At 43.5% G+C, this 25917-nt stretch overlaps 1 protein-coding gene across 1 annotated transcript in view; it reads right to left on the bottom strand.

Annotated features, from left to right (window-relative positions):
* The window catches only part of ASTN2 (astrotactin 2), a 736372-nt gene that overhangs the window by 494855 nt on the left and 215600 nt on the right, over nt 1–25917 (bottom strand). Inside the window, exon 5 of the mRNA XM_044265036.1 lies at nt 17396–17542. Coding sequence (XP_044120971.1) covers nt 17396–17542 — 147 coding nt within the window. The remainder of the gene's footprint in view (nt 1–17395; nt 17543–25917) is intronic.

Below are 25917 nucleotides of genomic sequence, written 5' to 3'. Positions count from 1 at the left end.
GTGATATCCACTAAATAGTGTCCCCTGCAAAGAAAATAAGACACGTGACGTTTCTGAGATCATAGATCGGTGAGGTTCTGTTCCCAATTGGAACAAACAGCAGCAAATGATGCAAGATGGCCCAGGGCATAGGGAGGACTTTGGCATATGGATATGATTTTGTTTTCAAACTTCATTGTCCTTTCTGGAGGGCTTAATATCTGAGAGAACCCAGTTTGAAGACCCAAAGCGCGATTTTTGTGAATCCAAACCAAATCCTTCACTGTAGCCTCATGGTTTACACAAGAGGAATGGGTATTAGCAGAGGTCACGTAGAAGACTACATATAAAACTAACATCATTTCGACTTTGGCCAAGAACTAGTCAATTTTCCACATTTTTAGTTGTTAATTTCATTGCGATGCTGAAGCCCTTCTGTCTTCTCATAGACAGCATTGTCTCGTATGGTGCTTAAGGGCAGGAATACAGAGTCAGGTGGTCAGTATTCATGCTCTGGCCCTGCCAGGAACTAACCAAGTGGTAATGATCCACTTAAATGGGCCTGGGTTTCTCAGCTATAAAAATGGTAGATAATAATCTCATAGGAATGTGGGAGGTAATACATGTAAATTAAATTTCTGTTGTTTCAAATTACTCAGTTTTAATGTAAATGAGCTAATACATGTAAAGTATTTAAAACAGTACCTAGTACGTAATAAAAGCTTAATAAGTGTTAGCTATTCTTATGTTATTTCTACCTACATAAGTTGATGATCCTCTTGTGGAATACAAGGGAACGTTGCCTTGTTCAAATATGGTTTGGCAAAAACAAACACAATAACCCAGATTCCTGCTTAAACAACATATTAGCTCTGGATGCAACCATGTAAACAAAAGCTCATTCTTGACTCATTTCTATTTTCTTAATTGCCCGCTCTTGCTCTGGACCCCAGCCAGGAGTCCATCTTTAGCCATGCCACGGACACACACACATCAGATTGTGTGTGTGCGTAAACAAGAACACACAGCTTCTGGGGGCTGCAAAGAAATGACATTAAAAGTGAGTGATTTGAAACAACTGAAATTTAATTAAAAACAAAATTAAAAGTTGTTCCAAGCCCAGTGCTTCAGCCAGCAAGGCTCAGAGGAAATTAGTAAGTGGGACTAATAGCTGGAACCAATTCACAAACCTCTATGAAGAGATAGTCAGAGGGAAGAAGATGCATACTCTTTGGATGAAACAATTAAAGATCACTTCTGAGAAATAATCATGAACAGTATCCCAGGGCAAAAAGGAATATTATTAGCTGGTGTGTTTCTTTTTTGACTTTCTCATTTCCATTACAGGAAAGTGCCCTGAAATTCCCCAAGTAGCATCTTCTATGGCAACAGACAAGGATACTGATTTTGAAAACCAGACTTAAATGAGTGGGAGGTGGGGCAAAATTCCCTTTAAAAAATAATTATCACCCACTGCTTGACATTCCACCTTACCAATTTATCTATCCTTTATAATTTCAAGAACTCGGGTTGCTTAGTAAAACTTCAATCCTCTTCAAATTATGGGTCTCAGACAATGAGCTGACAGGCGTCGGTTGGGAATTGGGGACAGGGTTCCAAGACAATTAAGCACGCTGGTTTCTGGGGCACCATCACGGATGGATTCAGAGTGGGAAGGAAGGCTGTGTTTGAGACAGAGTAGAGTGGCAGGTCCAAGAGAAAGGTCAGTCTGTCCCTCGTTCTTAGTGCAGCGTGGAGATGGGCAAAGGAAAAGAAGCACAACCAGAAAGATGCAGGGAACGAGCTGAAGGTGATTAAGAAGGCAAGGGGAGGGACGCCTGGGTGGCACAGTTGGTTGGACGACTGCCTTCGGCTCAGGGCGTGATCCTGGAGTCCTGGGATCGAGTCCCACATCGGGCTCCCAGCTCCATGGGGAGTCTGCTTCGCTCTCTGACCTTCTCCTCGCTCATGCTCTCTCTCACTGTCTCTCTCTCTCAAATAAATAAATAAAATCTTTAAAAAAAAAAAAAAAGAAGGCAAGGGGATTGGGAGAAGTCCAGGAGAGAAGTAACCAGAGCCGGGACGCTGAGAGTTCCTGTGGGTGTCAGCTGGTTGGACGTGGGGTGGACCAGTTGTATTTAAACACTCAAAGTTGGGGCATAGAGCAAATGCCCCTGAACAAAGGACACGCATCAGAACCTGAATTGCTGAACACCAGCTCACTTGCTGGGGGAAAGGAAACAAGAATGCTTCCTCCGTAGAAGATCAGGTCACTGGTCTCCTCTGCAATCCTCCCTCACCCCGCCCCCCCCCCTCCGAAACTGGGCAGACCTCATTCCAGATGTCCCATTGCTCTAGAGGCTTTGGATGCACTCTGGCTGGGACACACTTTCCTCCCCCGCACCCCACCTGTCTCGGCTTAAATGGCACCTCCTCAGAGGTCTTCTCTAACCACTGTATCTGGGCTTGACATCCCAACGTGCCTCCTTGTTTTCCACCATTTCTGTTATTTTCCCAGCAGCTTTCACTCATTTCGCTGCCACGGTGTATTTCATTATTTTGCTAATTTTCTTAGCCAAGTGTCTGTCTCTTGCTGAGAATGAAAGCATTATGAAGGCAGGGCCACTCATAATGCCTTTTCCAGGATCGCATCTCTATCCCTCCAGGACACATAAGGATATATGAAATAAATATTTGTTCAATGTGTGAGTAAGTTCTGCAGAGATTAAAGAAGACACCGCCGGTCAAACATCTAGCACGCTGCCTATCATATCCAAGGCACATGATGACTTCTAGCTGATACCTTTATAATCATCTAATATCATATTGATTTAGATTCTCACAGTGAGTTTGATCCCAGGAGGGAAGAAGGCTGAGAAGACTGAGAAGGCACCTGGAGGGCTCCAAATTCCAAGTTGCTGTCCTTATTTTGTGTCTGGAACACCAAATATGACACAAGAATGTGCTCCTTGTATATACGGATCTTACTGGGGTGTCCAAGGATGGGGAAGGGGTGGTGCTGAAGGCTGATGAAGCAGCCCATTACAGAAAGGGGAGAAGCTAAGACCCATTCTCTTTTGCCCAAACCAGTTCCACCCTATCTTCAAACAAATTCTTTGAGGAGGAGGATGGATCTCTCCAAGATCAACCTTCCTTGACGCTCAACTCAACACCTACTTTCTCTCGGAATCTTTGAGATCTAGGGCACTTAGGTGGCTCAGCTGGTTAAGTGTCTGACTTTTGGTCTTGGCTTAGGTCATGGTCTCAGGGTCACGAGATCTGCACTGGGCATAGAGCCTGCCTGGTATTCTTTCTCTCCTTCTCCCCCTCCCCCCAATACCTGCTTATGTGAACTCACACACTCTCTCTTTCTCAAAAAAAAAAAAAAAAAATCCACCTGAGTGGCTTAGTCATTGAACGTCTGCCTTCAGCTCAGGTCATGATCTCAGGACCCTGGGATTGAGACCAACATCGTGCTCCCTGCTAAGCAGGGAGCTTGTTTCTCCCTTTTCCACTCCCCCGGCTTGTGTTCCCTCTTTTGTTGTCTCTCTCTGTCAAATAAATAAATAAAATCTTTAAAAAAAAAAAAAAAAGAATCCTTTGAGATCTGTCTCAATGAGAACTGTCTTCTCCACCTTTCATTCTGTTCTGGATAGAGCTTTGTGAACCACGCAGCTTACATTTCCTGTGTTCAGAAGTCCATCTCATTGTCACACATGTACCCTGATTTTATGTCTTGAATGGGAAATAGATCTAATACAAGGTTCCACTCTATGTTGGAGACTGTGACAAAATTTGGAGCCCCTGAAAGTGGAAGAGACAGTGTCTGCCTGACAGTAGCCTATGGTTCAGCCGGTAGATAACGGGGCAGACCCGTATCACAGAGCATCACCGGCGTTGTGATGAGGCCGAAGAACAGGGACCCTGCCTCCTCGGGAAGGTCCCCCTGCCCACACCTGAGCTAAATGCCCAAGCACCGGAAGGTGACAGCTAGGAGGAATGGAGGGAAAAGAGAATCCTGGCAAAAAGAAAGGGCTATTTGTTAAGCAGCAAAAAAGAATGTTTGGGGCCTTCAGGAAACAGCCACTTGGTTTGGCGGGCATGCATATGAGACGGGAAAGAGGCTAAGAGAGGCTGGGACGTAGCTCTGGGCACTCACAATTTAGAAAACTGCTATGCTGGTTACCTTGCAACAGACCCACGGCGTGCCCTCACCTCTGTCCCATGTTCTCCCTCTTGTCATGGCAGAAGCCACCATTTTTAATTGATTCCATATTTCAAATGTGACAGCAGTTAAAGTTGCTGGGCTGCTAGGCCCCTGGGCCTCCCTCCAGGCCTCTGCTTCCGCAGCCGGTCCCAGGCCCAGCACATTGATGCGGCATCTGTGTCCGTGCAGGAAATGGCCACCCCCAGAGTCTTCATGCTCACAGGGCACAGCAGCAACTGTGCGGGGGCCCGGAATGATCGCACACCAGCCTCCACCCCAGTCTGAATCTTTGGAATCCCCTGAAAGAGGGATTCCAAAGGCACCACCTAAAATATCACTCACACAATCAGACCTTTGGGAGGGCAGCCCTCAGAAATCTGGTGCATTAATTTTGCTCACAGAACACAGTGACATCTCTTACTAGTAATTTTCATCCAGGCAGGATCTGTACTGGTCCAAAAATTCTGTATTCTTCACATTTGCTTGTGACTTTTTTTTTTTTCTTCCTACAAATGCAGCCGAGAAGTGGGCATCTGCTTCCTCATCCTCACACAGGTGAGCTGGCAGTTGAGCACAGCAGTCAGAACGGCGAGCCCGCCAGAGTGTTTACTAACGGTCAGGCTCTAGCATTTAACCACCCGCTTCATCCTTACAGGGTGGTCTGATTCCCGGCACACCGGCATCCCCATTTTTCAGAAGATGAACCAGGGCCATGGGAAAGGTGGAGTCAGGATTTGAAACCCCGTACTCTGCCGCTGGCATTCGTGGTCTTAACCACCACACTTCAAGGCTTGGCAGAAGGCGTTCTTATTTCGATGTCTGGGGTCACCAGGCTCTCAGGGGTGTTGGAAGGCAGGTGCCGAGCCGTCTCTGACTCCTTTCCCTCCTCAGTGCCTCCTTGCTGTGAATTACTAAATGTCCACAGTTCCAGCCTTATAGGAACTCCCTGTCTTCTCTGTCGCTGCCAATGCCCTAGTTTAGACATCATCCTGCAGACAAACGTTTAACAGCCCCTTAAAAGCTTCCTCCTTCCACGCTGTGGTCCATCCGCCCACGAGTCTTTATTGAACACCCACTGACTTACCAGAGCGTTCATAGGAACAAGCGAGCTACACTCTGGGCCCTTAAGGGGCTGAAGGCGGCATTAGCCGGTGTGTACTGAGCACTGACTGCGTGCCCTGCTGGCCATCCGCTTCGTATTCAGTCACTCGACTGTTCCTGGAGGTGCTTTACTGCTGTCATCGCCATTTCACAGATGAGCAAACAGAGGCTTTGGAATTAAGTAACTAGTTCAGTGCGACATAGCTAGGAAAAACCAGAGCCAAGTATCGAACCTGGGGAGTGTGATTCTACATCTCAGACTCTTAATCAAATTAGACATCAAATAAGCAATTGTAAAATGTGCTGAGTGCACATTTAACAGGGGAACCAACTTAGAGGAGGAGGGTGAACTGCCAGTGAAAATGAGTATTAGTGAGTACCCCCGATTGCCGAACTTTCTGCTGAAGGCTTGACAGATAGTATCTCATTTAATTTTCCCGAGAGGAAGCTATTATTATCATCATGCCCACTCTGTCGATTAAGAAACATGCCAGAAATGTTCAATAACATCTGTGATATCAACTAGCTACTCATTCAGAGGGTCAGCATTTGAACCCAGATGCAGCTAACTCCACAGCCTGAACTCTTAATTACCACCCTGCATTGCCTTTTGTAAGAGCAGCTGTGACCTTGGCACCCTCTCGTTTACAACCTTCAGTGGCTCCACGCCTTCCGGTCACTTCCAGGAGGGAAGCCCCACAAAGAGACCCTGCTCTTTCATATACGCCTCCCATTAGTCCCCATCATGCCCCTTGGAGCCTGGGGCGCTCTGGATGTTTTCTGTTCTGGCCACACCTTTTGTCCTCTTGGTCCCAAATATTGTCCTTCTCATTCTCACTCCCTCCCGGATCTCTAACAGAGCACCCTCTCACTCCCCATCCTGCCCATCCAGCTCCTTCCAATGGGACAAACAGTCTCACTCCCAAAGGCTTTACCCAGATCTGGCATGTGGAAAATACTCCAGGTTTCCCTGGCAACCTTGCTGACTCCTGTCTCTATGCCCTACCTGGTCCATTTATGATTTGCCTTCTATTGTAGTCTTCTGCTTTATAGTTACCCTGTCACTTTAAATAACAGGTGTGATCCCTTTGAGGATATGATTAGCATTTATGGAGCACCTGTTGTGGGATATTTTCATATCACTCTCTATTTCACGTCACCTCGTGAAGTAGGGGCTAAGGGCTTTACTTTTATAGATAGTGAAATTGCCGGCTCAGAGCAGGGAGGTGACTCACCCAAGACCCACAGTTTGTAAGCAGAGAACTGCAGACTTGGACCTGTGGTTTTCCCATTCTAAATCTCTCGTGCTTTTCCCCATCTCACCCTGAGACGTGAGGACACAACCGACTCAGGAACACGACTGACTGTGTCCCAGGGGGCGACTTCTTACCCTGCACAGACGCTCAGCAAGGGTCAGCTGAAAGCTTTAGTATCTTGATCTACCAATAAATCCCAAATGCGAGTTAGGTTTAAAGCAGAAGATGGAACACATGGAAAGATCAGGGGTGCTCCGGGCTCTGGGGGGCATTCAAGCTGCAGGTAGAGACGTCCAGGTCTTTAGCAAAGGTTCAGAAAGTTGCCAACGGCTGCCCCCAAAACCAGGCTGTGTAGCAGCAGACACATTTGGCTTAGATCATCCATAGGGATGGCTGGGGAGGGAAGTCAAACAGCGAGGCTCTGCTGGGCACCAGGGGCCTGATGGAGAGAGTACGAGGAGGCAGGAGGGATGTACGGGTTTTAATTATTCCTCCCATCTCTACCCTGTGAATAGGATTCATTCTCTCCCTCCCAGACTCTTTCTGGCATCCAAGATGCTCAAGGTCCCTTGGCAGCGGAAGCTGGGAGCTGGAGATGGGGAGGCATCTTTCCTACCATGGCCCGGCTCCCCACCCCTTCTTTTTTCATCCCAGCAGCCTTGGGAGCCCACGGTCCCTGCCCAAGCTTGGCTGTGATCCTTCTAAGCTTTCTTCAAATGGCAACTTGTGGGCTGTGAAAGGTTTGCTCAGCTGCCTTTGCTCCCAAGATCCTTGCTCAGGGGGCTGCGAGGCCCAGACAGAGAGGCCCAGACAAGAGTCAGAAGAGACGGGGCTGCTAACGGGTGGTTGCGTAAAGACTCCAGAGGCCATGCACGCAATGGGATGAGTAAAAGGGGACTTTGAATCGCAGGGTTTTTCATTCCACTTTTAGAATGTTAGGGCAGGAAGGAATTTTAAGTACCATCTTGTTCCCTTCCCAGATTGTGCAAGGAAAAAACCTGAGGCCTGGGAAAGCAGAGATTGCCAAAGTCCTGGAGAATCCGTGGCAGGGCCACACCCCAAGTGAAGGCATCTAATTCTCTGTCTACCACATTCTGCAGCTGCTAATTTGAAATAATTTTGCTCAACCCCTTCCTGCCTTTGTGACATTCAGGTGGTCCCCTAAACTGCCTGGGCTTCAGTTTCCCTTAAATTGACAATAGTTAGGAGAATATCTGGATCTCCTTCATGAGGTATTAGAACTAAATGAGGTAACCCTTTGCAAGGTCCTTAGCAAAGGGCCTGGCACTTAGCAGTGTTCTGTAAATGCTACCAATTATTAGTGTTGATCGTAGCTCATCGTCAGAAGACTTAACCAGCAGGGTCTGGATGTATGTACTGGAAAGAGCCCATGCTCTCTGATAATCCTGCTATCATCTAACACCCAGCTGTAGATAGCCAGCAGTGGTTCTGAGTTCTAGCTCAGGTAGCAACCTTCAAGACATCCTCCCCTTAGGGGCACTCTCCTTGGGGTAGTTGGCTGCCCTTCTTCTCTGTCCCCACAGCATCCAGTACAACTTTCTCTCTATAAGAGAAGTCAGAGTCTGTTCTATTCATGTCTGCACCACTGACATCTACACATGCCACGGAGAAGGGGATGTGCAATATTTGTTGATCACAGGAAGGGAGGAAGAAAGAGAGGGAAGAAAACAGGTATTGTATGTGAATAAGGAAGTGTCGCAATGAACTAATTCTTAACTATTTAATTTCTTCCCTTTGGCCCAGCTAACCTTTGACTGATGTGGTCATACCCACTAAGAGCTCTTTCCAACTCTTTTATTGTCTTCATAAATAATAACCTTATGAACAACAGAAAGGGATTACACTCTGTTCTCATTATCAGACCTATTCTTCTAGTTGGCCAAATGAGCCCACATTCATCAGCCCTCTGACACTCATTTGAAGCAGGGAGTATTAACAATGCTTTTGGGTGAGGAAACTGAGGCTCGGGGGGATGAATTAATATACCCAAGGCAGGGGGTGAGGAAGACAACCTTGAAAGCAGACTATCTGGGAGTAAAACTCACGTCTCTTGGGTCACAAATCAATGCACTTAGCCACTGCACCATGTTACCGTCTCTCTCCCAGCACTGCACCTCTGCCTCACCCCTACACCACTCTGCAAACACCAGGCCAACAAGGATGGAACAACTAACGATAATCTCAAGCTCCCTCTCATCAAAGCTCCCATCCATCACTCTCCCCTCCTTGTCGCAAAGTCAACGTGGTCTTCTGCCCACAGCAGCAGAATGGAATTTTAATGAGAAGAAATTAAATTTCCCTACCCCTTTCAACCCCAGCTCCTAGGAATGTATTTTTGGACTCAATGTGCTATCAAAACACAGAAATTAGTCTCCAATTTTGGACGTCAAACTCAGTTATCCCTTTTGTTAAGAAAGGAAATTAATAACAATTCCTCCTGGTCAGACGCCAAGCTAACATCTTAGCACAGAGTGTCATTAAAAATCCCAACCCAACTGGCTGTTGTGATATCTTTAAAAGCCTGAACATGGACAGCAGCTGAAAACGGTTTTCTGGGGTTTATTCTCCCTCAAGCCCTTTGTCACTTCTAACCTGGGGATCAGTTACTATTTAAAGAAGAAATGGCTTGAAGCTTTTTTTTTTTCCTTCCATGGTTTTGTGGATTCAGAATTTTCTAATGAAGAGGTTTGATGGTGGGAGGGGAAGCAGATTTCACTCTAGGGGGTATGCTCTGCTCCAAGCACCAGATCCAGGCCATTGCTGAGCGAGCTGCCCATTAAGTACAAGAAGAGGGAGAAGGGAAAAAAAAGTTTTCACAGTTTATAATTATATTACCAGTTTCATTACAGATCTCATTTTAATTCTGACTGAAACCTAGCCTTGCCTTCTCTCTGCACTCTCTCATGTATAGTTATTAAATCTGGGTTGGAGTTCAACCTATTCTTCCTGATTTCAGCATATTAATATAGTTTATTGGTATTTCATTGCCACCTCCCCCTCTGGGTGTTCTGAATCTCAGCTCAATTTATATTTTCCCCTCTGCCTGGGATTCTGGATAAAGCTTGTTTCATTTTGGTGCTGGGGGAGAAATGGGATTTTGATTGGAGTTTCTTATCTTTGGGGATGGGAACAAAAACCATGGGGAGTGAAGTCAATCACAGAAGGAGAGGCAAACTCAGATTTTGTGTACCATCATTCCCCAGGATATATCTTCTGAGGGCATCTGGGTCCACCTGCTTCCCTGCCCTCCCTTCATTCATTTCACAGACACAATTTATTCTATGTCTACTGAAGCCTCTGCTAGGTTTCACAATAGGTTAGGACATGAATAAGCTGTGGCCCTTGACCTTGAGGAAATTTAAGTCTAGCTATGGAAATCACTTCATTTGTTTTTTCATTTCTTTTCCTTTCTTCCTTCTTCTCTCCCTCCCTCCCTCCCACCCTCTCTCCCTCTTTCTTTCCTTCCTTCTTTCTTTCTTTCTTTTCCCCTTTTCCCCTTTTTCATCCCATAAGTGCTTTTTGGTGACACAAACTCTGTTTTGGACACTGTCCTAGGTGTTGAATATAATGAGCAAAACAAATAGCATCTCTAGCCTTATGGAGCTTCCAACTTAGTGGGGAAGCCCAACATTAACTGGATAATATATAATTACCAACTGAAATAAAAATAAAGGAGTAGAGCAGGGCTGGTAGAGAATGATTAGTAAGGGACCTCATAGAAGCAGGGATGTGAAAAGGGGAAGTCAATAACTTTAGAGTAAATAAATTTGTCCATGTGAAACCAAGTAAGTCGGGAGAAATTTTTTTAAGCAGTAGGAAAAACTTGTGCAAAGGCCCTGAGGCAGGAGGCAGCCAAGTTTATCTATGGAACCCATGTAGAGACAGTGGAGTAAGTTGAAGCTGGATAGAGAGGTAGGCAGGGACCTTGATTCTTGCAGGGACTTAAAAGGCATGTTATGAAGTTCAGCCTTTACAACAATTATAATAAGAGGTACTTAAAGAAGTTTTATGGGAAGATGCAATATGTTGAGATAGTTCATTTTAAAATATCACTCCATTTGTACTGTTGAGGACAGACTGGAGGGGAGCCATATTTAGCACTGGAGGCCAGTTCTTAGGACCGTGGCAATTGTCCCAACAACACATTCACAACAGTAACAGTGATGAAAGGTAGACTGTGGGGTTATTAAAATGGTACAAATACAGTTCTATGTGGTTTTCAAGGAAGGAGAGATTATTCCTGACTGGAATTTTCTTTGTGAAGTTTTGGGGGTTTTGCTAAAGAAGGTTTTCTGGAGGAAGGAAAAAATTAAGTTAGGCCTTGGAGATGGGAGGATTGTGGTATATGGAGATTAGGAAGGGGACTCGTGGAAGGCAATGTTGAAGCAAATGCATAGAGGGAGGAAGATACAAGACAAGGTAGCCCATCTGTCGTAACAGCATGGAACGTGTGCAAAGCAGTGAAGGACAAACAAGGCAGAGACCCTGCTACAGAGAACATTTATACCCGAATATGTTCTGTGGTGCTCCAAGGTTTGCAATCAACACAGAATATTTTAAAACAGCCCCAGATCATCCCAGGGAGCAGAAGGACCAAGGAACTACACTCTTTAGACAAATTTCTTTGCACTTTGTGACTCAGCAGCCACCTTCAATGTGGTATAGTTTTCCTTCTAAGAGTTGAAAATACTCCTTCCATGTATTGAAATCCCTGCAAACGAGCTCTGAAGTCGGGTATAACCTCATTCTTCATCAACGGCACAAAGCCACACATTAGCTCACTCCCTTGGGTTGAAAGACATGAAGTAGGGGTGGAAGCAAGTATAGACTGTGACTCACTGTATACAATTTATGTGTCCAAAGGCAGCTACACATATGGCTTATTAATAAACTAGGCCAACCTAATGATGGATAATTCCACTTAAGGATTTCATAGGCTGGTAAGGAACCTTCAGACCTCAAATTCCTCAGTCATAGAAAACAAAGAGGATTTGAGTATCACCTAGCCTATCTCAAAAGGTGATGCTAGCAACTTGATCTTAACACATATATAGTTTGGCATGAATATTTTGATGCAGCGAACATAACAACATAAAGTGCTGTGTGTCTGTGCATGCGTTTGTGTGTGTGTGTTTATTCAAATACAGTATTCAAGAGATGTCCCTAGCCTTCACTCATTCCTGAGTTTTACTCCATTTCTGAGCCTAGGCAAAGATGGGGACCCCCTGGGGATGAGGTAGTAAAGAATAAATAAACACACTTTGAAAGTCCTAAAAAATTAAGTGTTTTAAAAAGTTTATAATCTGATGAGATGGCTCTGAATCAAAATATCATGTACCCAAGTCAACTTGACTCTTATTCTATGGCTTCACAGAAATGTGGTCATCTCTTCTCAGGAAATTTCCTGAGATGGGGAACTCCTTACCTTGAAATGACCCCCTTCCAACATTAAACAAAAATGATCACAACTACTAACATTTATACGATTTACTGAGCCATTACCAGATCTCCAGAACTGAGCTAAAAGCTTTATGAGCACTATTTCATTTATTCTTCACAATAACTCTATGAGATAAGTATTGCGATTATCCCTACTTTATAGATAATGAGGTTGAAGCTCAGAAAGTAAAGACATTTTCAGACTAAAGATAAATTTTATCTCATCTCTGACCATGCTCATCACCTGGCTATCTCTAGTTTTGCTTCCTGGGGACTTGCAAGCCTGTCCCCCTTTTCAAGATAAATAATAATGGCTATGGTCATATTTGTCAAAGAATGGAACATGGAAGGACCTTGGGCCAGGGGTTCAGGCAGGCTTGGGCTCTCACACCTTGCTTCATTCTGTGTCAGTCTGGTGAAGTCACTTAACATCTTTGTGACCTACCTTCCATGTATGCAAAACAGAAATGCTAAATGCTGCCTCACAATTTTGCTATGACACTTGAATGAGTAAATAATTCCATGAAAGTATACAAACACTGCCATATTTACAACAGACTTACTCAATAATATTAGGTTCACTTTTCGTTTGGGTTCTTTCAACTCTTCTTATAGAATGATTGCCCTCTACCCTTTCCTTAAGAGGTCATTGGGTCACCACAACATTTTTCCAGTCTCAACTATAAAGCCTCTCTTTTGGACAACTTCTAATATATCACCCATCTTCTCAAAGCATGACTCCCAGAACAGAACAGAACAGAATGTAACAGAGAACTCTAGGTCTAGTGTTATTTGTCTACACTAGAATGGAACCATCTCACCCACTTAATCGAAACACATTATTCCTTTAAAAGTTGTCTTTTCTGGGGCACCTGAGTGGCTCAGTCAGTTAAGCATACAACTCTTGATTTTGACTCAGGTCATGATCTCAGGTTTGTGGGATATTCTCTCTCTCTCTCTCTCTGAAAAAAGTTGTCTCTTCTACTGGCTTGCTGTAGGGGCAGATTATTTGGGTAAATATATCCTGACATACTGGGAGCCTCAAGGATCACACAAACCGACATCTCAAATAAGATAACTTTAAAAATTAACCAATAACCACCCATCCATAATGCCACTTACAGGACAATTTGCATGAAACCCAAGCCCATATTACCAGGACTGCTTTGTTATAAAATTCATAGTCGGCCATTCATATTGTATTTGGTACTATGCACAACCACTGTAGCTATAGCATGAGGCAGCTCCATTAATATGACATTGATTAAAAACCAAAGAAGAAAGAAACTAAAGCCCCTTAGAGGAACACAGGGGGTCTCAAGGAGTTATTACATCTGTTTGAATGAAAAAAAAAACGTAATATTTACAGAGATATTAATGTATTAACACAGCCCTCAAACTTCTGTTAACTGATCACAGAGTTCTCATTAAGAATATTAATACTTGTGCTCCACCCCCTGGAGAATGTGATTCACTAGTTCTGAAGCTTATCAGCCCAAAAGACCCAAATGCAGATGACTTACAGGCCACAGCTGAAAAAACAGCTAAATTTAGTAAGTTTGGACACAAACTTAGTCTATGTCTTCACTGTGTACTTAGCAAGGCAAAAAGCCACTATTGGCCCTGAGAAGACCCAGACAAAGAAAGGGGTGATATTTGCCAAGGGTTTGGATGCGGGCTGTCAGGATTTATTGCTTGTGCCAACTGGTGTCTGGACAAGTGTTATATTGTGCTGACCTTTACCTATAATGGGCAGTAAGCATCAAGTATAACACAAGTGCAGAATTCATTTTCTTTCTGAAGACTAGCCTCATTATTCAGCTTCCCCTCCCCGTGCTTCAGCACCATGGACAGCTCAGCATACATGGCTGGATGCAGGCTCTCTAAAGGCTGGCAGGCTGACAGCTTAAGGTTTCTGGGTTAAGATAAGAAACGTGAACACTGTCTTGGCTAAGGTCCTTGGGTGGCTTTGTCTTATGCAGTCCTTCCTATCTGATGGGGGCTGCTTTCATCCTGATAGTCCTTATTATGATGTTGTTTATAACTCAGCCAGGGGTCTTAGGTGAGGGCCTATATTATGATATGTGGAGATATATATATATATATATATATATATATATATATATATATATCATTGAATTATATACCTTCATTCTGTTTTCTTATAGTATTTATGTTCTATATTAATACATTTACAAAAATTAATGCAAAATGGTAATAAGGGTTCAGGAAAATAGACACCAGCATCATTTCCTCTTTTGCCTTCCTGCATAACACTCCTGGATCTCCAGCTACATGAAATCAGATCTAGCTAAATCAAAGCTAGGACTTCCACTCGTCCGATTCTATAAATGGTTCTTTGTTAGCCCCAGCTCTACCACCATAAAAAAAAAAAAAGGGATTCCACCCTTTTTCAAGTCCTAGTTTTCTTATCCATGAAATGGGGATAATAAATATCAATTTGGAGAGCTGGTGGGGGAATGGAAGGTGAAATACACATAGGTTATCCACCCACTGGAGGCACTGGGATCATGCTGGGGAAGGTCTGCTTGCTGAGAACTATTAGACAACCATCTACCTAACCTTAAGTTTCATTGCTCTCTGAATTCCTGATGATCCCCAGAAGAATCAGTAAAATCTGCTAGATTGTTTTAGAACAGAAGAATCTCATCTACTTAGTTTCTTATGCCTTCTTGTTCTGCCATGTCCCAGCTTCCGAGGTCTCTTCCTTTATGGGTCATTTTAGGAATAAAAGCAGTACTACTACCACTTATTGGGCAATCATCATGTTTTAGATACTTTACTGGTATTTTATATATGTGATGCCACTTGATCTTTTCAAAATAATCTCTGTTTTACAGATGAGAAAAATTGAGACTCAGGGTGCTTAACTGACTCTCTTCTATTTCACAGCAATTAAATAAGGAAACTGAGATTTGAAACCAAACATACTCATTTCAAAGGACACATTCCTAACCAAAACAATGCAGCATTGTTTTAGAGGAAAGGGGTTCCATTAAACCTTGAGACTGAGACTCAGTCTTTGGGCTATGTCTCCCAGCTCTCCCAGCATTGTCTGCCATGTCTGCACTCGCTAGTACTTGTATACTCCATGGTCATTTTCAATTATCCTTGATTTGTATGCATTCTCTACTTTAGTTATCCTTGACTCAGTCCCCCCTTTCTTCATAGTGACCTACTAGAAGAATCCCAAATAGCCATTTATAAGTCTACTTTAATTTAGGTTTCATTCATTCATTCAACACATATTTACTGAGCATCCACCATGGGTCAGTCAGTGTGCTTGTTATCAGGGAGACGATATCTCTACCAGAAGACACAACTCCTCCCACAACTCTAGACTCCAGTCTAGAGTCAGAAATACACAACTCTGTAGGAAGTTGTAAGGTTTTAAATTTATGATAGAGGACAGAATAAGGACCACTGGGGAAGGGCACCTTTTAATTCACCACATTTTTGTCTATCTTTCAGAGCCATCACAAGTTTTAGAGTTTTCTTGAGTGACCCCTTGATTTTGCCACTTCCCAACTTCATATTATCTGAAAATCTGGTAAATGTGGAATTGTAAGCTTTATAATAACCCAAAGAAATAGATATTATTATCATACCCATTTTATAGACACAGGGACTGAGGCCCAGAGAGATAAGTCTTTCACTTAGCTATAGAAATGGCAGTTAACAGAAAAAGTATTTGAATCCATGTTTCTATTATTTTACAGTTTCTGCTGTTAGCCATTAAGGTATTTACCATGACTCTGAACAGGTTACCTAGACTCTTAGGAGCTCTATATCGACACGCATGAAAATATTCAAAATGTGAATGTTGCTAAGGCTCATCAATCTACAGTTAAAGAGTAGGAACTAGGAAAGCTAAATAAGGTCACATGCCTTCAACAGTGGCCAAAATTTATCCCTTTGGTCTTTCCAAACTCAGTGTTTATTACTCCTAGTCTTTCATCTCTAATATCCCAACCATACCTAGGTTCTTGCAATTCTTCCAATCTGAATTTTCAACAGCCTATATGACCTAAGTGCTTCTGTAAATTCAGTTCCTTCTGCTTCCCTTGCTATCCCTTTTGTTATCTCATGTTCACAGTTTTGCCTGTTACATGTGCCTTCACGATTTGATAGGAATGAACCAAAAGTATTGTGCTTAGGTCAGAAAATCAGCTATTCAGAAATACTGAACTTACTAGCAGTTCAGGCGAAAAACAAGCAGAGGCTAGATCACATGGTGAAGTGGGAGCAATCACAGAATGCATTAACAGAAGTCTGAGTGTTTCAGAAAAACGAGATAAAAGGTTCACTTTGGAGAAGACATACTGAAGGGATTGGTGCTAAGTTCTGAACAGGAACTTAAAAATTTAAAGATAAAAATGAGTTACGTTGAGATAAGGTGGACAAATATCGAGGAAGGATGTCAAAAACATTCAATACACATCCAACTGGAAAAAGTTCTAAGCAAACAATGATGCTAATATGGTGCCAGAAGTCAGAGGGTGGTCACCTCTGGGAGGGCATTAACAGGGAGGGAGTATAAGGAAGCTGAAGGTACTGGGAATGTTGTGTGGTTTAATCTGAGCAGACTTCTGTAAAAATTTATTAAGCTGCACATTTAATATGTCTCCTTCATTGTATTGCTGAAAGCCTTCAATACACTTATGAACAGGAATGCCAAGCACTTTAACCCACTGAGCCACCCAGGCACCCCGGAATGCCAAGCACTTGAGCAAGCATTTGGGAAAACGGGTGCCATCATACCCCGCTGGAGTATGTAAAGTGGAACGACTTTCTGGAGGGCACTTTAACAATAGATCTCAAGCACCTTAATCAGTTTCTTGGGCCATGCTTTGCAAATGATTATAGTGACTACAGTGTCTCATTAACTCAAATTAATTGGGTGAAGAGTAGGAGATAACATACTAAAAAGTACATTTACAGGGAATGAAATGTGAATATTCTCCAGGATATTCAGGAAATACCAACAAAGCTCATATGATCATGTCTGTCATAGTTTTAAATTAGTGAATAGTATTTTGGGGGAATATTTTTAGTTAGGAATAGGATTCAGAAGCATAATAAGAAACAGTAGGTTCTCTGAAGTAGCTCAATCTTTCTACACTCATGTTTGAATTCTTCCTTTATTTAACAAATCTCATCCTTGCCCATGGCAAAAATCAGTGTAATTCCATTCATATAATACAGGATTCCAAATCATAAGGGCCCCTTTCCGGCCTTTGGATTTGAATGCTCTTTCAAAAAAAAAAAAAAATCTGATTGGGAAGTTGGGCTGTGCACAGAGGATGTCTGACCAGCGGGGGCTGCAAGGTGATGAACGTGTACGGGGTTATCTTTTATGCTTGCTTCTTACCATCTGCAATGAAGTGCTCAGGCACATGCAGAGTCACCTTCACGGTAAGTGGACAGGACATCTGACTGCCGCACACCATCGCCAGGATGCAGGAGCTCACAGCAATCAGCGTCAAGGCTGTCTTGTTCACTGGGCTTTTTAGCAAACCTGGTAACAAAAATACACACAGAGATACGTAAGTCCATGGGGTGAGAAAATAGGCGTCGCATGGAATTTGGGAACCCTGCTCTTTTCCAAATGAGAAACTGGAAAAGAAACTGTACTTTCTAACTTCTGTGCCCATCATGACATCTCAGCAGCTCTTGTTGGGTCTCAACTTAACTCTCTAGAAAATGGACTTATTATGCTCTTTGATGTAGATGAAAGAAACAAGCTTCATGGAAACTGTGGCAATTCTCCCTCCCACCCTCTCAGTTAGGCTGGTTATTCCTGATAATTATTTGCATGGCATTAAACTCTCTACTGGCCTTAGAAGCAAGTAGGAAGAAAAAAGAAGTGTTGAATTCATTGAGCCTCAAGGAATGAGCATGGGCTTTGGAGTTCGACATCCATGGGTTAAACTTTGGGCTTTAGCCCTCGTTGGTTGTGTGACTGTTCCCTTCTGTGAACCTCAGTTTTCATACATGTATGATGAGGGTAGTAGGAAATAGCTCATAGGTTGTGATGACATGGTATAATGTATACACAATGTCTGTCACCTAACTGGCTTTCACAGAATGGTGGAAGCTATCAGTTCAAATTAATTTCACAGGCTTTTACTGAGCACCTATTATGTAGATACACATAGACCAGGAGCAGAATAGTTTCTGATTATCAGGAACTTGGAGACTAGGGAGCAAAGGCAGGCTTACCCACAGCTAGTTAGAATCCAAGGCAAGTTGTGCTAGAAAGTAATAGAGAGGGCACAGGATGGGGAGGAGAGTTTTGCCTGGGAAAATGAGAGACAATTTAATGGGTGCAGTAGAATGAGTAGATTGGATGTGCGTGGCCAGCAGAGTGTTGGGCCGGCAAAGAAATTCTGTGGACTATGTCCTAAGTCCCCACTGGTCTCATTCTTTTCTTTTTTTTTTTTTTTAATTTTATTTATTTATTTGACAGAGAGAGATCACAAGTAGGCAGAGAGGCAGTCAGAGAGAGAGGAGGAAGCAGGCTCCCTGCTGAGCAGAGAGCCAGACTCGGGGCTCAATCCCAGGACCCTGGGATCCACTGGTCTCATTCTTAAGCCTTGTTATTCATACCAACTTTCAAGGTTTCGATTACTGTTTTTAGAGCAACGGCTCCCAAATTTCTAGAAGAAAGAGCCCAAAAAGGCTCTTCTCTTGAGCAAATCATTCTGCCCAAACCTCCCCAGACACCTTCCTATGGAAGTCCCAAGGGATAAACATATTCAAAACTGCACATGTCATTTTCTCTTTAATCCTGTGCTTCCCCCTCTACCTCTTCCTCCCGGGCTCCCCAACTTATTGAAAATGCCTTCGTTCACCTAGATGTCCATCACACTTCTGTTTTCTTCCTTTATAGTTCCTATTTACTCTGCATCCTTAGCATTTACACCTCTTTCCTTTCCTCTCCTCTATTGTCTGATTGCATGTGGAATGAGCAACGTATGGACACATCTTCCTATCTCGTTCCCCGCTGGAACCCCTTGAGATGTTTTATAGTATCTGGGAACAGGATGCCATCCACGCTCATCAGCCTGGCGTCCAAGGCCTTTCATGGTGGGTCTCAGCACTCACACCTCCTGGTGCTCTCCACTTCCTGGCCCAGGTGAGGGCAGAGCTGCCTAACCACAGTGCCACCCCAGTCAACACTTCATCATGCTAACATGAGCATAGGTATTATTTCCTTTGCATAGAAATCCACTTGTTTCCGTGTTCCTTATCACACAGTGAAATTAACCACAAACGTAGATTCCTCTCCCTCTAGGCAACCAAACAGCTTACATTTGCGGTGTTTCTCCAAGTATCTCATTCAAACACTAGGTTCTAGTAACTAGATGGTAACCTCCTGATGGCAGGCGCCATGCTCTTCGCTTACCATTGTATCCCAATGTCTAGCTCAGGGTCTGGGACATGTTAGAATCTCAACAAATGCATCCAAACTCCCACGGATGATAGTGAAATATTAGTAAACAGACACAGGGGCTGAACAACCAAAAGGAAGGCCAATCACAAATGAGCAACATTGCCAGGCTGGTGAATCCTAACGGAACAAGAACCCCAAGAACAGCTGAATTTGGATTTTTTCTATGGATATTTCTTTTTCTTAATAAACAGTGAGGTTTTTTTTTAGGAAGATTTTGTTTATTTATTTTTCAGAGAGAGGGAGAAGACACAATCAGGGGGAGTAGCAGGCAAGGGAGAAGCAGACTCCCCACTGAGCAAGGAGCCCGATGCAGACTCCATCCCAGGGATCATGACCTGAGCTGAAGGCAGATGCTCAACAGACTGAGCCACCCAGGTATCCCCAAAACAGTGAGCTTCCTGAAGAAAGGAATCCCATCTTCACCATCTTTACTTTTCTCACACTGAGTTCAGTGCCTGGCACCTAGAAATTCCTTACTTTAAGAACAGCATCCCGATCTTCATCGCTAGTCCTAGGACAAGGCAGAGCTTATGGTATGGACTATTCCTCTATTTGTGGTTACTGTATTTGTTGAATATTTGTTAAATGGCATAGCAAATATAAAATTTAAAGAGTTGATCCTGGTGTCAGGTGGATAGGAAATTTCTAAGTCTAAAATGACCACCCAAAATAGGGGAACACACTTTCCCTCTCCCCTAGGAACCACAAAAAAGCTATTTCAAACTCTGAAATATAAACAGTTTAGTACCAAATAACATAAGCAAGCTAACATCAGTGTTTTCTCCTAGAATGGGTACGGACTAGGTTGTTACTTGAGTAAGTCTCTCCTTAAAAAGTCAACATATTATCCCATGTCTACGTCCTTAACAAAACCCCCAAAGAGCAGTCAGTGAGAGCACTGAGTTTCCACTCAAGATTCTGTGGAGTCCGGTCTGAGAGGACAAACATATAAGGATGATTCCAGCATGAACACATTCTTGGGAAGGTGACCCGGAGAGTAAGATGTGGAATGTTCCTGGCATTGGGAAGTCGGGCCATGGATGGACACTAGCACGCGTGGGGCTCTGGGAAGGCATCTCTCAGATGTGGCCCACACAGCAGCAGAGATGGAAGTGACCAAGACATTCCTTTCACTAACTAACCAACTACCAGAAATCCCATCCAGGCCCCACAGGGCTGGTTTCTGGTTGGGAGAAGAGGGCTGATGGGCAGGTGTGGGACTGGTCACACTATCTCCCTGGACTCACGCTGGCCTAGCTGTCCAAGGTCCTATGTCATTTAAACCTTCACAGTCAACCACAGTCTATTAAGAGTCAGTGAGGGTTGGGGGTGAAGTCAGCTTAGTATATTGCCTCTCAGTTTTCTCATCTGGAAAACGGGAATAAGATGATGCATCCTTTAAGAGTGTGGTAAGAGCTAAATGAGACAGCAAATGTCAAATGCCTAGCTTAGTTTTTAGGACATGGTAGGCCCTTGGTAAATAATCACTTCCAAGCCAAGTATCAGTATTTAATCATCGATGGTAGAAACCAGAACTCATTTACTTCTTTGTCCAACACATTACCAGAACATATTAGGAACTGAAGTACTCTTTAAGGAACTGAAGACAAAAAGAGTGGATAGTAAGGGCAAGTCAGAGCAAGAGGGAGGAAGTAGAAGGGAGAACGTGAACGAACAGTGTCCTGGGGTAGCCATTCACTCAGTGAAAATCCGAAATCAGCACAGTTGTCTCTGAAGTTCAGGAAGAAAAAAGCATGCAGGTCAAGTCTACACTTAGGCCAGATGCCTGTGGAGCCGTCCATGGGCTTGGGGAGTTTCCATGGCAACTAGATCTGGCAGAAACTTCGCAATGGAACTCAAACAGAGGTGACTTCTTAAGAGTTCTTAAGAGTTCCTGGCCCAGGGAACTGATCGTCAGCATTTAGCTCTGAGTAGAAGCTGTAGACAGCAGCAAGGTAGAAACTATCTCTCCCAAAAAACCCACCTTCTTCTCATCCAGGTTCTGTATTGCATTGTAGGAAGCAGACACAGGGAAGAGAACCAACCTTTGCAAAATGCTTACTATGATCCTGGCACTACGCCTAGCACTCACATCTATCCATCCATCCATCCATCCATCCATCCAACCAATTTTGTTTGAACATCACCTTTTCTTCACATTGTTCTAGGCAAAGAGGAAATGACAGTGAACAAAGCCAAGGTCCCCAAGGCTTACACTTTAGTGGAGAATTACCTCATTTACCTCTTTAAAGGAACTGTCACCACTATCCCCATTTTACACATGAACAAAGGGACAGAGCAATCAAATGACTTTCTAAGGTCAAGATCACCCAACTTGTATGTGGCAGAGGACAGATTAGAACCAGTTCTTTCCATCTTCTCCCCCATATCATACTACCTTCCACCTTGCTCCAGAACAAAGGTCCCACAACGGCATCATGTAGTTGCAGAAAGAGCATGACCTCTGAAGCTAGACATGCTGTGTTTAGGTCCTGGCTTAACTACAAACATCTCCACAGGATGCTTGGTAGTTAATCTAACACTAATAAAACAAAATATCCCCAACTGGAAAATGGAAAGAGTGCTCTTCTTTCAGAGTTGATTGGAGGATAAAAGATAACACTTGCAATTGGCCAAAAAAAAAAAAAATCAATAAATGAGAGCTCCAGATCAATAAATGATATCTCCAAGTCATAATGTGAGCATTGTCAGATGGCTAGGGTCATAGTTGTTTCTGTATTGCATCTTGGTTCATAGTTCCCTCCCTGCCACTTTCAAGAGAAAGAGAGAGAGAGAGCTGTGCTGTAGGAATAGAATTACACCAGGGCGTATTGATTGCTGGAACTGGAGAAAGTTAATAATCTAATTTCCCTTTCATTTCCCCTCCCTCTTACCCCTCAACTTCTCTCATGGCAACAGAGAATGGCATAAAATGCATTGCTTGAGAAATTCGACCGGAAATCACTCGGCATTGTTGAGCCACACGCTGCCTATAATTTGGGGTTTGATTGATTCTCAGTTTGGAGATGCCAGGTTGAGAGAAGACAATCAAATCTAGGCTAAATTTGGAATTAAACCAATCACATTTTACAATGAAAAAAAAAAAGAGAGAGAGAGAGAGAGATCTAACCCCATAAGTCCACTGTGTACCAAAAACTTAAAGGAGCCATAGCTCCACTGATTCCTTCCTCCTGGTATCTCCGGGGGACAAGAGACTAGGTCCCCGGCTGTGAAGTCATTTCTTCCTTCAAATGACATATGGGGTTGGGGTGAGGGACGAGGATTCTAGGACCCCAGGATATTACGATGGAAGAGCCCAACAGGTAAAAAAGCCACTTGGAAAAGGAGGAAGTGGCTGGGTTTGGGTTTTAAACATAGAAATTGAAATCCAGACTCTTCCAATTAATAGCTAACTTGTGGCAAGTTACCTACACTCTCAGAGCCTCAGTGTTCTGATCTCTGAAATGGCAGTTATAGCCCATAACTAGCGGACAAGCTATTTCGATGAAATGGGAGAGTGTATTTGTAATGCTAGGCACATATACTTTATCTTTCCTTTCTTCTCAGTTCTTCAAATTCCTGCTGCTTGCAGATACCAGCAGGGTATATGACTCTTTGGCTCAAGCTGGAATTCTGGCCATTGTACTTAGGTGCTGGCCCCCATGGGCAAGTCACCCTATTCTTCTAAGCCTCAATGACCTTATCTGAGAATTAATTCATTCAATAACTAGTTACTCATTATGCGTCTGTTACATGGCAGACCTCATAGTTTGTGCCTTCCTAGTATTTCTGGGGTCTGTGTGTCTGAGTAAATTATGTGCTCAATAAATATCAGTTGAATGAATGAATGAATGAATGAATGCTTAAATATTGTTCTCCATTCTACCAAGAGGTTGTCAGCACTGAAATATTGCTACTAGTTTTTTTTCTAGTCAAATGTGTTCATTTACTGTCTTTGGTAAAGATGAGTCCCCCCCCCCACACCCTCGCACCTCTCTGGGAAGAAATCATACAAAAACCTAACTGAAGGCTGCTAAGTCTCTCGCATACCACATGAGGTTCCTACCATGAACCTCACTGAAGGCCTCATGCGATTCCTGCCATATCTGAGCTCTAGCACTTCTGCACTTCTTTGTGTATTTCTGGAAGCTAAAATCAGGGCACATTGTCTGACAAGTGCAAGTGTCATGTTGGAGGCAGGAGGAATGAATACTTAACATTGTGACTTTCTCAGTACTCTACGGAAGGTGGCCCCCTATCCTCGGGCTGCCTCATGGCTGAACTGTGCACATACTACTTCAGTGTGATGGCTCAAGAGGGGGGATTCTTCTCCTCTGCTCAACCCCTACTTTGCCTACCTGGGGCCAGGTCCCTCCTCATCTCCTTCTATCTTTGGCATGAACCAGTTTCTCGCATTCTTTGGCTCTTTGACCTTGGCACTTTCACATCTGCGGTATCCTTTAAATCACGTGTAGTTTTCCCAGTCTTCCATAGGGCCTTCCTTTATAAGTCTGTGCAAGGGTTCATCCAGCCTAGGCATACCTCCAGAGACAGCAAACTCAACCCCAAGGAAGCCCCAGTTCTCCTCTCAGACAGTTGTTCTCAGGGTGCTGGGTGCTTTCTCTACGAGCCAGCTTCTGCTTTCCAGGTCAAATAAGCTACACCTAATACCTCCTCTTTGGGGGAAGCTCTATAGTGAGTGAAAGGTGGCAGTTAGGTTGTCTTGAGCCGTCTGTCCTCCAAACCAAAGGTTGCTAGCCTGACTTTCTATCTCAAATCATATTTTGAGGTTCTTTATTATGCTTTGTATGGATTTTACTTTTCTTTTTTTTTCAACAATGACTTTTTCTAGCAAAGACTATCCCCTTACCACCACCACCATCATCATATAGCATCATCATCACTACTATTTACAAAAACATCTATGTGCCATATAATATAAACATTTTTCATGTAGTATCTCACTTAATCTTCACAGAAACTTCATGAGATGTTCTCTATTATCACTCATATTTTACACAGGAGGAAACTGAACTCACCACTCACCAAGGGTCATGCAGCTCAAAGCTTATAACCATTTGACGTCAGAGTCCAAGTTCTCAGCCACTACCCTCCACAATTTCTCTATCAACATGCCAGATATGGCCTGAGCAGAGAATAATCAGCCCAACTGGCAAGCTGCTTACAGACCTCAGCTTGCCCTAGAGCCCTGTGGCAACTACGATAGGACTCACAGTGGTCTCATCATGCCACCTGATACTGACCACAGGTCTTTAAGAGCACACCCCTTCAAGGGAACACCCCACATCACCAGAGGGGACTTTACAAGGAGAGCAGATGGTGAGTGAGGTGAACTAGATGGCTCTCTCTCTTCCTTTCTGAGCTTCAGAAAATACTACCTGGCCTCAACTAGTTCAGTGTCCTCCCGGGGCCAGTGGGAAACATTGGCTGGCTCTGCTCCATAGACAAATGTTGGACGGTGGCACTTTATTGAAGATAAAGCCCCTGGTGGCAGACGTGGCATGGGGCTCCAGACGGCTGATCTTTGGAGTTCTCTATGACAGCTGCAGATGACGGAGCCTGGACGTATGAATCTCCCTTTCAGCTGATGACAGTGGAGATGTAACAATGGGGTTGGTGACAAAGATGGTACCACATTTTTTCACTTCTTATTAGTTTACAAATTATTCTCAAATATCTCATTCATTTTTCACCAAAATTCTGTGTCATAAGCATTGCTACTATCTTCAGTGTACAAAGAAGCCTGAGACTTCGTGGTGCACTCTTATCTAGACAACAGAGGAATAACTGGGCCCGGGAACCAAATCTTCTGAGCCACAGCCTAGTGCCCTTTTCACGACACTATACCCAGGCCTCGATGGCAAGGTGTGAAGTTAGGATGAGAATCCGTGTCTCCATCTATGGACCCACTGACCACATAAATGTATCTGGATGTCCCAAAGAGCCATAGAAGTATTTCCCATCAAATAAAATGTATCTTGAGCACAAAATTTCCATTTTCAAAGAATTCTGGGACATGCTACATTCTATATTCACCTCTTAAAGTATCAGAGTTTCTGTATTTATATATCAGGTATTAAAATCTCTGAAAAGGCCTACATTGGAGTCTCTTTAGCAAAATCTAACCTGATGTTTCCCAAAAGTATTAATATATTACAGAGCCATTATCCCATGAAACAAAGTAGGAAAAAATAATGAGCTACTTTTAAAAAGTACACAAAAGTTGCTATTAATCATGTCTGCGGTTCCCAATGATTAACTGTTTCCCCTATGCCAGACACTGCATTAAAAATTCTAGTTACATTTGCCTGTAAGCTTCTCAACAGCCTCACAAGGCAGAGGCTATTGCCTCTAGCTAAAAATGGGAACGCCAAGAAATGACAGAGGAAAATCTCATGGTCAGTCTTGTCTGACTC

The sequence above is a fragment of the Neovison vison genome, chromosome 9 (genome assembly GCF_020171115.1).
Source record: "Neovison vison isolate M4711 chromosome 9, ASM_NN_V1, whole genome shotgun sequence".
NCBI lineage: Eukaryota > Metazoa > Chordata > Mammalia > Carnivora > Mustelidae > Neogale > Neogale vison.
The sequence above is the reverse complement of the archived record's forward strand: the minus strand, read 5'-3'. Positions and strand labels throughout refer to the sequence as shown.